Consider the following 17,107-nt stretch of genomic DNA (forward strand, 5'->3'; position numbering starts at 1 on the left):
GTGAGCTATGGGAAAACTTCAAGCAGGCAATCTGGATAAAAGAGATAAGAGGGAATAGAAAAATATTTTGAAAAAAATAACAGCTTGATAATTCCCAAGCTGAAGAAAAAAAAAAAACCAGACTTACACATCCAAAAGTCTTAATGAACAGTAAGCAGAATAAACATTTACAAAATAGAGAGATGTACAAATTTTATGACTTGGGTAGAAGGAAGGGAGGGAGGGAGGAAAGTATAGCAAGGCGTAACATAATCAAATTATCCAAAACTAAAGGGAAGTCTCTGCATCCAGAAAAAAAAAAATCTTACAGAGTAAGGAAAACAAAGATGGCAGAACCCATCTCAGATATAATTCTAGTTCAGCAACATAGTTACTGTCCTGGAGGGGAAAAACACAGAAAACACCACAGCTGTTAACTCAGAATGCTAACCATTTAAACTAGCTTTCAAAAACAGTGAGTACATCACAGAGGAGGGTAGAGTAAGGAACTCCAAAAGCATGTTCCTCCAAAAAAAGCAAAGAATGGCAAAAATGTAAAAATAAACTCTTTCAGGACTGGAAACTGACCAGTGACTTCCAACAACCTGAGGAGTATAAACAAACAGAAATCTGCGCCTTGATAAGAACACCGAGCTTTGTGGCATTTTAACTTAGCCTAGTCCTACCCTCCACTCCCCAGATAAGCAGCTGACTTGAAAATGTCAGCTTCATTCCAAGAACCAGTTACATGCAATAGGAACATAAAAAGGTCTTAGTCAAAAAAAAACTGAAATTATGTGTTTTGACCTGTTTAGTGCCTCACTCGAAAACCCTCTCACTGGAAAAAATAGCTTGTTTATGTCACCTAACTCAACTTACCCAGCACTAAAGTCACCCTGTAGAGGGCATTTTCTGGAAACATTAACAGACAAATATTTTAGTTTCTGCTGCCTGAGGCAATGAATAAACAGTTAAGGAAAACAACTGGAGAAAAAGGCTAATATTAAGACGCTTTGGGGAATAAAAGTCTTTAAAAGGTTTAACACTCCTGGAAATCTAGAAGGCAATGCACATCCCCAACAGTGTGTGCATCTTCAGGGAAGAGCTGAGAAAGTACTAAGAAGTACTAAGTTCTCACTTCTGGCTGACCTGGAGACATTGTGAACAGGCAAGATGTGAAACAGTTATAAATTACAAAGATGTGCTTCAACTCCCTCTCTCTCTCCTTTTCAAAGACTGGGGAAATTTATTACTCTAATCATTTCAGGAAATTTCTGTCCACTCAGCTTATCAACAGAGACTGGCCACCAATGCAAAAGAAGCAGATGTTACAAAGTAAAAAATAAACACAAAAATAACAAAACAAACACCCTGGGTAGGGAAAGGAATCTGATGTCCAGATTTGTCACACTGAAATAAACAAAATGTTGCAAACTAGACAATTCCAACAAAAACAATAAAGCATGCAAGCAAACAAGAAGAAAGTATGGCTTACACCACAGGGGAATAAAAACAAGACAAAACTGTCTTTGAGGAAACTGAGAGGGACTTACTAGACAGACTTGAAATCACCTGTGTTAAATATGTTCCAAGAGCTAAAGGATAAGAACAAAAGAAATAATATCTTTGCAAATGGAGAGAATACTAATAAAGATATAGAAATAATAAGACCTAAATAGGAGTTTTGAAAAGTGTAATCATTGAAATGGAAAGCTCACTAGAGGGGCTCAATAGCAGCGCAGAGGAGGCAGAAGAAAGAAGCAACAAACTTGAAGATAGATCAAGTGGTTACCTAGCCCAAGAAACAGAAAGGAAAAAATGAAGCAAAATCAACAGTGCCTAACAGACCTGTGCGGCAGTATCAAGTACACCAACAATTCATGAATAATGGCACTCTTAGAGGGAATGATATTACCATTTCCCAAATGATTTTCTCCTGAATTCCAAAATCTGAAGAAAAACATTAATCCGGATGTCTAACAATCTCAGTGAATTCCAAAGAGGATGAACTGAAAGATATCAATAGCAAGACATAGCATACTCAAGCTGTCAGGTGAAAAACACAGAGAGACTCCTAAAAGCAGCAAGACACACTGCTCATTGCATACAAAGGATGCTCAGTGACATTAATAGCGATTTCTAATCAGAAAGCATGGAAGGCAGAGGCAGACAAGCGGCATATTCAAAGTACTGAGAAAAATATCTGGAAGCCCAGAGTTCCATATATGGTGAAATTATCTAGGGAAAATTAAGAGACTCTCAGACCAACGAAAATTGAGGGTAGTTAGTACAACGAATGCTAAGAGAAGTCCTTCACACTAAAATGCATGTACACTAGAAACTAACCTGAATCCACACAGGAAAAAAAAAAAAAACACTAGTATAGGCAGCTACAAATAAAACTATAAAAGAAGGGATTGATATCTTTTTTTCTCATATGATTTAAGATAACTGCTTTCCATCACTGTAATAAACACCTGAGAAGAGCTACTTCTGAGCAGGACAGTTTATTTCGGCTCACAGTTTTGGAGGTTCACAATTCAAGATGTGGGGCCTCCTTGGTTCTGCTGCCTGGCTAGACAGCAATGGTGGAGTGTGTGCCAGGAATGATCACATGGAGAGCCAGGAAGCAGACAGTGAGCACATAGGCCAGACCCACGTTTTTATAACCAATACCCTGAGACAAGCACTATCTGCCAAGGGTATGTCCTCAATGACCAGCATTCCTCCCACCAGGCCCACAGGTTCCACCTTCTAGACACCATAATAACTAAGATCAAGCTTCCACCTGTTACTGCCACCAAACCATAAATTTGGAACTTCACCATCTGCGAGAGTTCATGAACAATATCCTATACAAACCACAGCACAATGTTTAAAGACACAGTTTGTAACAATAACACCTAATAAAATAAAAGGGAGGCAGAGTTACTTAGCAGCCAAGATTATTTAACTTAAATCAGTTGTAATCTGAAGCAGATTGTAAGAAATTAAAATGCTAATTATAATTCCCAGGGAAAATATCAAGAAAATAATATGTGTGTGAATAAATTAAAATGACAAAACTAGAAATTCTCCACTTAACACAAAAGAAATTGGAGACATACAGAAACAGAAAAACATATAGAGAAGAAATAGCAAAATCATTTTTCATATATTTCATATTTCACACTAATCATTATTTTAAATATAAGTAGATCAAACTCTCCAACAAAAGGGGGCAGATTAGGAGAACTGAGAAAAACTCAGGATAAAACTAAAAGAACTGAAAATGATACACCATTCAAACAGTAATCAAAAGAGCTGGAGTGGCTATACTGCTATTAGAAAAATGGGCTTTAATGTAAAGATTATAGGAACCAGCACTGTGGCATAGTGGGCAAAGCTTCTGCTTGCAGCACCAGCATCCCATATGGGTGCCAGTTCCTGTCCCACCTGCTCCTCTTCAGATCCAGCTCTCTGCTATGGCCTGGGAATGCAGCACAAAATGGTCCAAGTGCTTGGGCCCCTGCACCAATGCGGGAGACCCAGGAGAAGCTCCTGGCTTCAGATCAGCCTCGCTGTAGCCACTGTGGCCATTTGGGGAGTGAACCAGTGAATACTGTTCATCCATAAAAAAGAATGACATACGTACCACCACATGATACATCTTGAAGACACTATGCCAAGTGAAAGAAGCCAGACACAAAAGGCCACATCTTGCATGAATTCTTATGCTCACTGTATCACTATTCACAATAACCACAATATGTAGTCAACCCCGGTGTGTATGGATGAAGAAATGAATAAAAATAAATGTGGTGTGTATACACAATGGACTACGACTCAGCCATCAAAAAGAATAAAATCCTGCCACTCGTGGCAACATGGATGAGCACAGACGACACTGGGAAATAAGTAAGGCACAGAAAGACAAATACTGCATGCTCTTGAAAAAACAGGATGACCTCATGGAAGAAGAGAGCACACTACTGATGACCACAGGTTTGGAAAGGGAGGGCGGAAGGGAGAGGGAGAGAAAATGGCTCACGGGGTCAGGAGTGCAGCTGGGTAGGAGGAATAATTTCTAATGTTCTATGGCACAGCAGGGTAGTGGATAGAAAACAACTAATCATACATTTCAAAACAGCCAGCAGAGAGGATTTTGAATGTTTTTAACACAAAGAAATGGTAAAGGTTTGAAGGGCATGCTCGTAACTGTGATTTTATCAGAACATAGTGTACATAGATGCTGAAATATCACAATGTACCCCACAAATAAGTACAATTATATGTCAATTAAAATCAAAAGACAGCTGTGCACATGTAACACTGTGCTACATGAAGGGAAGAAGTTAGTTTACTGTGAAAAGAGAAAATGAATTAAATAAGTGGTATAAAATAAAGATTGACTTTTCGCTCATGTTACACATCCATTCTTGTCGGCAGGGTCACCCAGGGACTTGTCACCACACCTATGAATCATGTTCTCACTCATAGCCCACTGGCCAACACTAATAATGCGGCCCCACTGCTTAAAAAGGAAAACAATCCTACCCTAGGCATGGAAGAGAAAAGAAATCTCTAGCATGGGGCATTAATGCTACAGACTAGAAGCCAAAGGACTACACTTCATGGGATCCACTGCCCTGACAGTAAAGAATCAACTGACAACAATCCCTTATACTTCTTGGCACATTTTTCTTTCCAAACCTCACTGCATTATTTTTTCTTATCTTCTGGGCAATGTACTCTCCTTTTCACACTACTGCTCTATGTAATTTTTTTCAATTCATTTATTTATTTGAGAGGCTCTATTACAAAGAGAGACAGAAAGACAGAGAGAGGTCTTCCATCCACTGATTCACTCCCCAAATGGCCACAATGATCCGAAGCCAGGAGCCAGGAGCCTCTACTGGGTCTCCACGTGGGTACACGGGCTCCAGCACTTGAGCCATCCTCTGCTGCCCTCCCAGGGCATTAGCAGAGAGCTGGATCAGAAGTAGAGCAGCCGGGACATGGGCCAATGCCCATATGGGATGCCAGCGCTGCAGGCAGAGGCTTAACAGACTATGCCACAGTGCCAGCCCCACTAGGTAATGTTAAGCTCCACAGAATTTGCCTCTTCTGGAAAAGTCAGAGCTAAGCTATGCCTCTTCCCAAGTGTATAGTGCATATCTCCTTGGGCACATATGACAATGAACACAGACATTCTGTGAAGGATTTTTCATGTATTATCTCACTTAATCCTGGTGACAACCCTTTGAATAGGATCGATTATTAATCCCATTTTAAGTAGGGACTATTAAAATAAAGATGGGATAGGTCACTTGCTTAACCAGTCACCTGAACCCAGGTAGTGTGGCTCTGGCTCCCCTGTCACCTCAAGGCGGCTTCAAGTCTCTTCTTGCAGCCTCATCATTCCTAACCCAGCGAGCTCCTCCTACCTTTTCCCCCATAAGGCCCTCCATCCTCCTGCCCATATCCCTCCAGGCTCTAGTTCTGAACTCAGCAAAAGCTGCCCAAAAGGAAAAGCCACCTGGCAGAACCATGTTGCTGAAACATTAAAGCTGAGTGACATCAGCCCTGCCCTCTCTATTCTAGATCCCTCTGATTTGAAGAATCGCACCCTCCATGTAAGCCCCACATGTCTTTCAGGGGTGCAGGAATGAAGATTACTCAGAAAAGGATCCAAATGTATTTTGAATGAAGGCTGCCCCCTTCAAGTACAGAATGATTATCACTGCCCATGGGCTACAAGAAATCCAGAGAACAGGAGGGAAGCAAGGGGTGTGTGGGTGGGGGGTGTGTGAGGATGGGGACTGAGAATAGGACGAGTGAATTAGGATTTATTGGACCACTAGTAGTGGGTGCTGTGGACTGAATGTGTTATCTCAACATTCCTACAAGGTAGCCCTGGCCCGAAACAGGATGGTATTTGGAGATGAGGCCTTTGGGAGGCAATCAGGGTTAGATGTGACTATCAGAGTGGGGGGCCTCATGACGGGATTGGTGTCTCTATAAGGAGAAACACTAGACAGCTCACTAGAAAGCACGTGTGCACACATACACACACACACAACACACACACAGCCCCACATCCTTCTTCCACAGAAAGATACAAGGAGAATGCAGTGAGAGATTTGCAAGCCAGGAAGAGGGGCCTCTCTGGAACTTGCCATGCTGATACTCTGATCTTGGACTGCTGGCATCCAGATTGTGAGCAATTAAATATCTATGGTTGGGGCCAGCGCTGAGGCTCAGCGGGTTATCAACCTGGCCTCAAGTGCTGGCATCCCATATGGGTGACAGTTTTAGTTCTGGCTGCTCCACTTCCCATCCAGCTCTCTGCTATAGCCTGGGAAAGCAGTAGAAGATGGCCCTGCACCCATGTGGGAGACTTGGAAGAAGCTCCTGCCTCCTGGCTTTAGATCAGCACAGCTCCAGCTGTTACAGCCAATTGGGGAGTGAACTATCAGATGGAAGACCTCGCTCTCTCTGCCTCTCTTTCTCTCTGTGTAACTGACTTCCAAATAAATAAATAAATCTTTAAAAAAATATATCTGTTGTTGAAGTCTACAACATTTTGTTATGTCAGTCTCAGAAGATTAAGATAGTAGGTATTTTACATATGAGGACACTTCAAGAAGCTCACAAGAAATCGAATTAAATGATTTTTATTCTGGTGCAAAAAATTTTGAAATTCATAAAACATTTTCATTCATAGCTTTCCCATATATGCATTCCCATGAATTTTTTGAAGATTTTTGTCATGCATGAATTTCAAACATTTTTGCATCAAAATAAACTTACCTTTTAATTCAGTTTTCCATCTGCTAGACTGATTTTCCAATAACCGTGTTTTGCAAATGCTTAAACTGGAATTCAACTGTCTAACAACAACAAAGACACTGTGTTTACTCCAACAATGCCTCCTCCTACAGAGGAGGAGGAGTGTTCCACAGGGCTCTGGTTCTGACTCTGATAGTAACCAAATATTTCCCTTGGAGGAGTTCTTAATTTTTAAGCCTAGATTACCCTCTGACATTAGAAGACTGAAACAGCATGCTTTCTAAAGTGCTTTTGCTGCACAGAGATTATTTTAAATGAATGGGGGTGGGTGTTTGGTCAGCGGTTAAAATGCCAGCAGTTAGGATGCCCACATCACATGCATTTTATTATTTTTTAAAATGTAGGTTTAATTGTGTTTTTTTTTTTTCTTCATTTTATCTAAAAGGCAGAGAGACAGATCTTCCATCTGCTGCTCCATTCCCCAAATGCCCACAAGAGCCAGGGCTGGGCAGGCTGAAATTCCATCTGGTTCTCCCATGTGGATGGCAGGGATCCAAGTTCTCCCATCACCACCCGCCCATGTGTGCTGTTTTACATAATGCATGGGCTTGAGACCGAGGTACACCTGGGAGGCAGCAACAACGGTTCAAGTTGTCAGGTGCCTGCCACCCATGTGCGAGACCTGGATTTGTGTCCCAGCTCTTGGCTTCAGCCTGGCCCACCTCAGCTACTTGCAAGCACTGGTGGGTAAATCAGTGGATGGGAGTGCTTTCTGTCTGTCTCTGTGTCTTGAAGTAGAAATAAAATTAAGTCTATGAAAGGGGGAAAAGTACAGATATTTAGAACATGAAAAGGTTTTATCTTTGTGCTTCCCCCTCCAGCCACACACACAAAAAAATCATCACAGCATCAAATAAATAAAAGAGCAGAACAAAGTCAAAATAAACTATTCTCATCCCAGATCTCACCAAAACACTTGAGGGACAAAAGATTCATGTGCCATTACTAGATGTGCTGATGCTGTCACCACACTCAGCTGCCTACTAACTTCCTCAGCTCTCCCCAGGGCTAGAGGAATGGCAAATAGTCAGAAGCTCACACATAGGGACCCTTGATCTCACAAAGAGAAAAAATCCCAACCTATTCATCCTTCTACAGTTCTGACCTTAAGCTGGGGGAGGGCAATCCTAGTTATCTTTATAATAAGCACGCTTCAGCTGTCTCCATCAGCAAAGTTCAATTTAGTGTTACATAGAACACTTTAATTTTTGAGTTGAAACTAGATTTTGACAATACCACTTCTTTTAGAAATCCACAAGGTACAAAGAAAAAGAAGACTAAGTTTAACACAAAACAACCTGTGGCACTTTTTGCAAATACATAAACTAAAAAAGAGATGCTGAACATCGTTCAATATTCCTGCTACATACTAAGGGAAAGTGAAGATGAAGCAGAACATGAGGAGAGTGAACCCAGGGAGGGGGCCCCATTAGAACCCAGCCATGCTGGTACCTGGTCTTGGATTCACACTATCCAGACTGAGAAAAATAAGCATAACTTCAAATATACATAAACATATGCCCCCTCAAAAAAACTGTTTTGGAAAATTTACACATTAAAAAAAAAGAATTTCAAAGCAATATAAAATGGAACACATTACTATTTCCCATTAAAAGTCACTGTCATGTAGTAGAATTTGCATGTCATCTTGCTGCAATTATTCTAAAATATTGCATTTCACACCATTAGAATGATGCCAGGGATCTGCTTCAAAAGAACTATGTGGTGGCCGGCGCCGTGGCTTAACAGGTTAATCCTCTGCCTTGCAGCACTGGCACACCGGGTTCTAGTCCCGGTTGGGGCACCGGATTCTATCCCGGTTGCCCCTCTTCCAGGCCAGCTCTCTGCTATGGCCCGGGAAGGCAGTGGAGGATGGCCCAGGTCCTTGGGCCCTGCACCCGCATGGGAGACCAGGAGAAGCACCTGGCTCCTGGCTTCAGATCAGCGAGATGCGCCAGCCGCAGCGGCCATTGGAGGGTGAACCAACGGCAAAAAGGAAGACCTTTCTCTCTGTCTCTCTCTCTCTCACTATCCACTCTGCCTATCAAAAAAAAAAAAAAAAAAAAAAAAAAAACTATGTGGAAGGGGAGTGGAGGGGGGAGAAAGGAAACAAGACAGTTCATGAGTGGATGACTATTGGAGCCAAGTGAGGGTTGTTCCATGGGAATATTCTGATGTCACAGATTTTGAGACTTTCTCCACTAAAAAGACTTTTAAAATTATACATTCTTGACAGACAATTTTAAAACCTATATCCTAAAAATAAAGAAAGACGAGTACCTTCCAATCTTTGAATTTTTGCTTTCACAGAAATAATAGCTTCACAGGGTGAAACTCTCAGCTCAAAACATGTTCCAGTCAATGTTTCAATAAAGAGCTCCATGGTATCATAGAAAGGAAGCTTGCAGTAAAATGGTCCCACGTGATCTTCATTGAAGAATGGGGGCTCTTTTTTATTATCCATTACTTTGAGTTTCCTAATTCCTCTGGAATGTGTTGTAGACAACTGTATTCCAGTTCTAGCCGAATCAGCTTTGAACATTGGTTATACAGGTCGTTGTTCATGTTTTGAGTTTTGTACCTAAAAAACAAAAATAATTTTTTTAAACAAGGCTATCTGAAAGTCTCATTCTCCCATAAAGATTTTCCAAGTAACTATGGCCCATTTCAATCTTCCAGATGGACCCACAGGTCACTTTGGTACTCTTACTTATGTCCAATCTTCAACCTTTCACACTTGTCTCTGAAATCACTCTCCCAGCTAGCCTGGAAGATTAAGACTAGGTATAGTTTTGATACTGTAATATATCTTACTAAGGTTAAAAACAGTTACTCATGTATGGTGCGTGGCTCTACAGATGTTCTCAATGATATTTAAACCAACACACTCAAGCATCAGTTCATTATTGTAAGACTTGCAATAAGTTATACATATCCTTTCCCAAGCCATATAAAGCATAACTTTAAAGCCACTGTACATTTGAATCACACTGCATAAAAGGAATATAAATCACCCTAACGGCATTCTTAAAAAGAAGACTCATTAAATAACTGAAGAGCAGCTGGGTTTCCAGAGAATATCTATCATTATAGCATTGAGACGAGGTCGGTAGATGTTAGACAGTCTCTGCTCAGGAACCTGCAATGGCCGCCAGGTATAAGAGGCAATCAGAACAAACACAAGAGTAAGATAAATCCCAGTGTGGAGTTAGGAGCATAGGAATGATCACATTGATGGAATGCTGTCACTTTACAAAGGGAGACCATGAACTTAAAAGATACAACCTTCCTGGACAAGTGCGTAAACCTTTTAAATAGCTTTCTTGAGAAATAATTCATGTCATAAAACTCACTGATTTTTTAAAAGATTTTATTTGTTTACTTGAAAGAGTTACAGAGAGGCAGAGAGAGAGGAAGAGAGGTCTTCTACTTGCTGGTTCACTTCCCAGATGGCCACAATGGCTGAGCTGCACCGAGCTGAAGCTAGGAGCCAGGAGCTTCTTCTGGGTTTCCCATGCAGGTGCCGGGTCCCAAGGGCTTCCCCAGGCCATAGCAGGGAGCTGGATTGGAAGTGGAGCAGCTGGGATTCGAAACAGCACTTATATGGGATTACCTGCTGTGCCACAGCGCTGGCCACCACTGATTATATTTCACCAGTTTTGAGCATATTCACAGAGTTGTGCAACAGTTGCTCACTTTTAGGAAATTTCCATCACTCCAAAAAGAACTCCTTTCCCTGAGGCCATCACTCCCCAAATCCCTGTTTCCCATCCTCAGTCTTAGGCAAACACTAATCTATTTTCTATCTTAATAATTTGCCTATTCCAGGACATTTTCCATAAATAGAATCATACAAAATACAGTCACTTGTGCCTGGAAGTTTATTTATTTATTTATTTATTTATTTACTTTTTATTTTTTTGACAGGCAGAGTGGACACTGAGAGAGAGAGACAGAGAAAGGTCTTCCTTTGCTGTTGGTTCACCCTCCAATGGCTGCTGCAGCCAGCACACTGAGGCAGGCGCACCGCGCTGATCTGAAGCCAGGAGCCAGGTGCTTCTCCTGGTCTCCTATGCGGGTGCAGGGCCCAAGCACTTGGGCCATCCTCCACTGCCTTCCTGGGCCATAGCAGAGAGCTGGACTGGAAGAGGGGCAACCGGGACAGAATCCGGCGCCTCGACCGGGACTAGAACCCGGTGTGCCGGCGCTGCAAGGCGAAGGATTAGCTTATTGAGCCGCGGCGCCGGCCCTGGAAGTTTATTCATGCTGTAGGGTTTATCTGGACTTCATTCCTTTTTATTGCTGTCGGCCTTTGTATGGATATAGTCCATGCTGTTTCTCCAGTCATCAGTTGATTGGCATTTAGGTTGTTTCCAATATTGGGTTATTTTGAATAATGCTGTTTTGAATATTCATTCATAAATTTTTTTCTTTTCTATTTACATTCAGGAGATTTTATATGTGGTAATTTGTTATGTTTGGCAAATTACCAAACTGTTTGCCAAAGGGGTCTGAACCACTTTACAGTCCACCAACAATGAATTAGGATGCCAATGTTTTCCACACCCTTAATACTTTCTTTTGGCTTAAAGCCAGTCTAGTGGGTTTGAAGTAATTACCTCATTGTAGTTATGATTTGCATTCCCTCAAAAACTATGTTGAAAATCTTTGTTACTATTAGCTATTAACTTTGGAGAAATATCTATTCAGATTCCTTGTCCATTTAATTTTAAAAAATTATTGGGTTACAAATGTGTGTGTATATATATGTGTATATATATATATTAATATCTAAAACATGTGTGTCTATATATATATACACACACATATATATATACACACACATTTCTAGATACAAATTCTTTATCAGATATATGACAAATATCTTTGCTGTTTTGTGAAATGCCTTTTAACTTTCTTGATAGTATCTTTTTTTAAGGAGGTGGGTCTTTTTTATTTTTTATTTTTATTTATTTGACAGGTAGAGTTATAGACAGTGAGAGAGAGAGAGAGAGAGAGAGAGAGAGAGAGAGAAAGGTCTTCCTTCCATTGGTTCACTGATCCGAAGCCAGGAGCCAGGTGCTTCCTCCTGGTCTCCCACGTGGATGCAGGCACCCAAGCACTTGGGCCATCCTCCACTGCCTTCCTGGGCCACAGCAGAGCTGGACTGGAAGAGGAGCAACTGGGACTAGAACCCAGTGCCCATATGGGATGCTGGCACTGCAGGCAGAGGATTAGCCAAGTGAGCCACGGCGCTAGCCCCTTGATAGTATCTTTTGACACACCAATTTTTTTAAGTTTGATAGTATCCAATTTGGCTAGTTTTTTATTGTCATACTTTAAAAACTTGTTCTAGTCCAGCATAATAAAGATGTAGTCATATTATTTTCTAAGAATTTTCCAATTTTAACCAATATTTAGGTCTGTCATTCATTTTGAATTTATCTTATGGAAGGTGTAAGGAAGGAGCCCAACTTTATTCTTTTGTATGGGGATAACCAGTTATTTGAAAACCAATTGACCATAAATATGTAGATAATTTCTGAATTTTTCAATTCTACCCCATTGAGGTTATGTGTCTGTCCTTATACCAGTACCACACTGTCTTCATCACTGTAGCTTTGCAGCAAGTTTGAGTCCTACAATTTGTTCCTCTTTCCAGACTAACGGCTGTTAACTGAATTTCCATGATTTTTAGGATTAACTGCCCAATTTGCAAAAATGCGGGATAGGATTTTGACAGGTATTGTATGGAGTCTAATTTTTTTCATATTGTTCTAGTGTATGAAAATATAGTGGATTTTTCATATACTGATCTTGTACACTGCAACCATGCCGAACTGTTCAGTTCTGGGTTTTGTTTTTTGTTTTTTTGTTTTTTTTTTTGATGAATTCCTTAGGGTTTTCTATGTACAAGCCTTTTATATAACATCACATCATGTGTACATAATTTTTCTCCCTCTTTTCCAATCTAGATGCCCTTGAGAATTTCTTACTGGCTCATTGTCCTGCTTCGAATGTCTAGTCCAAGGCTGAACAAAGGTGGTGACACTGAACTTCCTGTCTTCTTCCTAACCGTAGGAGGAAAGCATTGAGTCTTTCTCATTAGGTGTGCTATCAACTGTGGTGTTTTCATAGATAATCTTTGCCACACTGAGGAGTTCCTTCATGTTCCTACTTAGTTTAGGTGTTTTCTTTTTTTAACCATGAAATTTGTCAGTTTTATCAAATGCTTTTACTGTCTCTTTGAATTTTTAATTTTCACTTTATTTGAAAAGCAGAAAGCAAGACAGACAGAGACAGAAAGAGACATAGATATCATCCATCTGCTGGTCCACTCCGCAGGCCAAAGATGGAATCCAGGAACTCAATCCGAGTCTCCTATAGCGGCACCAGGGACTCAACTACTTGAGCCATCGTCTGTTTCCCCACAAAGTACACGTTAGCAGGAAGCTGGAATCTGAAGTATGGCCAGGCCAGGATCTGAACCCAGGCACTCCACTACAGCATGCAGATGTCCCAAGTGGCATCTTGACCGCCGTGCCAGATGCCCACCCCACCACCCCCTCTTCAGTGTGTATTGAAATGACGCAATTTTTGTCTCCTCTTCTATTAATGATGTATTACACGGACTGATTTGTGTACATTGAATCAACTTTCTATTTCTGTGATTAAATCCATTTGTATATGGTGGATGATTCTTTACATGTGCTGCTGGATTTGTTTGGTAGATTTCTTGAGGATTTCTGTGTCTCTAATAATAAAATAACGAAGCATAGTTTCTGTGTTTGGTTTTCGTATCAGGGCAATTCTGGTATCATAGAATGACTTGGGGAAATTGATGCGCAAATTGTTGAACATATTTCAGGATGATTAACACCTTAGAGTGAGGGAAGGATATAACCATGTAAGCCTAGGTGGACAGAAAGTGAACATTATGGAAGTGCAAGAGTCAAAATGGATTACACATTTTTAAATATCTTTTTCTACCAAAGATAAGAAGTTATCTATGAAGTTACTGCAATTTTCATAGAAATAACTGCTCTTAAACATACAGCTAACAATTATGGTTTGGTTCATAATCTCCAAGTCTAGGGATGATTTTGGAATGCCCACCACTCCCATGACATCTAGGAGTGACCAACTGTGGCAATATAATTTTAATATTTCTATAGTCTGCCACTTGCTCCATCCACACCAATTAGGACTTAGTTTCAGGGCACCATTAGCTCTCTCAAGTGAGAACTATTCACAGCCTAGCCATGATCTTGATTCTCCCTTCTGTTCTTCTCAACTGTCCTCCAGGAAGCCAAGTTAATGTTTTTCATTTTTTTTAAATTTTGCAAATAAAGTTCATAAAAACATGGTTAGGATATCATCTTATCACATCATATAGTAATTATTTTATTCTCAAATGTCTGTTTATGCAGGGGGAAGAGGCACATGAAATTCTAAAAGGATTTTATATTTGACTTCAGAATGTACTGCCCTGAAACCTCAACAATCAACAAACTTAATGAGGTAAATGAGCAGTAGTTAAAAGCATGAATTTTCTTTCCTTCAAGCAGAGTTTATTTATTAAAGCAGTTTTAGGTTCACAGCAAAATTGAGGAGAAAGTACAGGGTTCCCACAAATCCCCGCCCTTGCCTCATTCAGTCTTCTGCTGGAACTTTCTGTACAAGAAAGGTACACTTGTCACACTGATGAATCTACACAGACACACCGTCATCATGCAAAGTCCATGGTTTATACTAGCGCTCACTTTTGGTGGTGTATATTCTATGGGTCTGGACAAAGGTATAATGACATGCATCCTCCATTAGGGCATCCTGCAGATAGCCTATGCCATCATCCACCGCCCTAAATGTCCTCTGCTCTGCCTCCCTCCCCAGCCCTGTCCCCTGGCAACCACTCTTCTCACTGTCTCCATAGTTTTGCCTTTCCCAGAACATCAGAGTTGGAATCATACAGTGTGCACTCTCCAGGCCGGCTTCTTCACTTAGCAATAAGCATGTGTGGTTCTTCCTCATCTTTTCACAGCTTGATAGTTAATCTCCTCTGGGTGCTGAATGATATCATTTGGATAGTTTGTCCATTCGCCTATTGAAGTACATGTTGGCTGCTTCCAGCTTTTGGCAATCGTGAACAAGGCTATTATAGTTATCGTCATGTAGATTTTCGTGTTGACATAAACTTTCGATTCATTTGGGCAGATTCCAAGGAATGCAATTGCTGGTAAGAATGTTCCATTTTCTTTCTTTTTTTTTTTTTTTTGTTTATTTTTTGACAGGCAGAGTGGACAGTGAGAGAGAGACAGAGAGAAAGGTCTTCCTTTGCCATTGGTTCACCCTCCAATGGCCGCCGCGGCTGGCACGCTACGGCCGGCGCACTGCGCTGATCCGATGGCAGGAGCCAGGTGCTTATCCTGGTCTCCCATGGGGTGCAGGGCCCAAGCACTTGGGCCATCCTCCACTGCACTCCCTGGCCACAGCAGAGAGCTGGCCTGGAAGAGGGGCAACCGGGACAGAATCCGGTGCCCCGACCAGGACTAGAACCCGGTGTGCCGGCGCCGCAAGGCGGAGGATTAGCCTAGTGAGCCGCGGTGCCGGCCAGAATGTTCCATTTTCAAAGAAGCTGCCAAACAATCTTCAAAAGTTCTTTATCATCTTGCATTCTGACAAGCAACGAATGAAAATCCCTCTTGTTCGCATCCTTGTCAACACTTATTGTTGTCAGTATATAGTTTTGACACTCTAATAGACAGATATATCTCACTGTAGCTGCATTACAAAATTTACTTGAGGACTGAGAACACACACCCATCTGCTGATTCACTCCCCCCCCCAAAAAAAAAAAAAAAAAAAAAAACAACAACAAATGCCCACAATGGTTGGGACTGGACCAAGACTGAAGCAAATGCAATGCCGGTCTCCCATATTGGTATCAGGAATCCAATTAATGAGCCACACCATCACTGCCTCCCAGAGTTTGTATTAGCAGGAAGCTGAAGTCAGAGCCAGAGCCAGATACCGAACCCAGGTATGGCCAAATGAGGGTACATGGATGTCTTAACCAGCATCTTTTTTTTTTTTTAATTTATTTTTATTTATTTGAAAGGCAGAGTTACAGAGAGGCAGAGAGATAGAGAGGGTGGGAGGGAGGGAGGGAGGGAGGGAGAGTTGGTTCACTCCCCAAATGGCCACAATAGCTGAAGCTGTGCTGATCCAAAGCCAGGAGCCTCTTCTGGGTCTCCCACGTGGGTGCAGGGGCTCAAGGACTTGGGCCATCTTCTACTGCTTTCTCTGCCACAACGGAGAGCTGGATCAGAAGTGGAGCAGACAGGACTCGAATAACCACCCATATAGGATGCTAGCACTGCAGGCGGAGGCTTTTACCTGCTACACCACAGTACTGGCCCCTTAACCAGCATCTTGATCACAAGGCCAAACACCTACTCTTTACCACTGCTTTAATTTACATTTCCTTAATGACAAATGATGTGGAACACAGCTATCTTTTAAAAATGCAGAACTGATCATGTTATTTCTTGGCTGAAGGCCCTGTAATGGCTTCCCATTGGCTACAGAATAAAAATTCAGACCCCTTAGATAGACTCCTCAGATAATGCATCTGATCCGCCAGCCCCATTTTGCTTATGGACACAGTTCACCCCTCCTGAAACACTTCTAGGACTTCTCTAATCTCTGCACCTACAGCCTTGGAACACCTCAGCCTCCACTCCCACACGTGGCTACCTGACAAGCACCTAATCACTTTCCGGGACAGCTCAAATATCAACTCATCCATGAAGCCTTTTATATTCACGTCCTTTTGCATCACTATCTAAATCATATGCTGCAATGCCACAATTAATTTCATGTTTTATATGGCTTTCTTTGCCCTGCTAAACTGTAAGCTACTCAAGTGGGGGACCACAGGAAGGGAGGGATCAATCCTAATTTACTTAGGACTTCGCACATGTTGGTATTCATCAAAAGTTTATTCAGGGGAGTTATTCAGGGGAGCTGGTTAAGACATCGATGTACCCTCATTTGGCCATACCTGGGTTCAGTATCTGACATCTAACTTGTGCTGCTAGAGCTGCTGCTGTGTTAGGTAGGTGGGAGTGTTGTGAGTTCCACAGTTATTGGGTTGCAGCCTGGGACAAGCACACCCCATATCAGAATGCCTGGCTCAGTCCTGGCTCCTCCACTTCTCTCACTTCCTGGGAACTGGGCCCCTGCCACTTGGACAGGAGACTCAGACCGAGCTCTGGACTCCTGGCTTTGTCCTGGT

The 17,107-nt window shown here is 41.7% G+C and overlaps 1 protein-coding gene across 1 annotated transcript in view; it reads right to left on the minus strand.

Annotated features, from left to right (window-relative positions):
- ZFAND4 (zinc finger AN1-type containing 4) overlaps positions 1–17,107 on the minus strand; it is a 70,841-nt gene that overhangs the window by 51,790 nt on the left and 1,944 nt on the right. The window contains exon 2 of the mRNA XM_062214325.1: positions 9,091–9,391. Within this exon, the coding sequence (XP_062070309.1) occupies positions 9,091–9,352 (262 nt within the window). The 5' untranslated portion in view covers positions 9,353–9,391. The remainder of the gene's footprint in view (positions 1–9,090; positions 9,392–17,107) is intronic.

This window comes from Lepus europaeus, chromosome 17, assembly GCF_033115175.1.
Source record: "Lepus europaeus isolate LE1 chromosome 17, mLepTim1.pri, whole genome shotgun sequence".
In the NCBI taxonomy this organism is placed as follows: domain Eukaryota; kingdom Metazoa; phylum Chordata; class Mammalia; order Lagomorpha; family Leporidae; genus Lepus; species Lepus europaeus.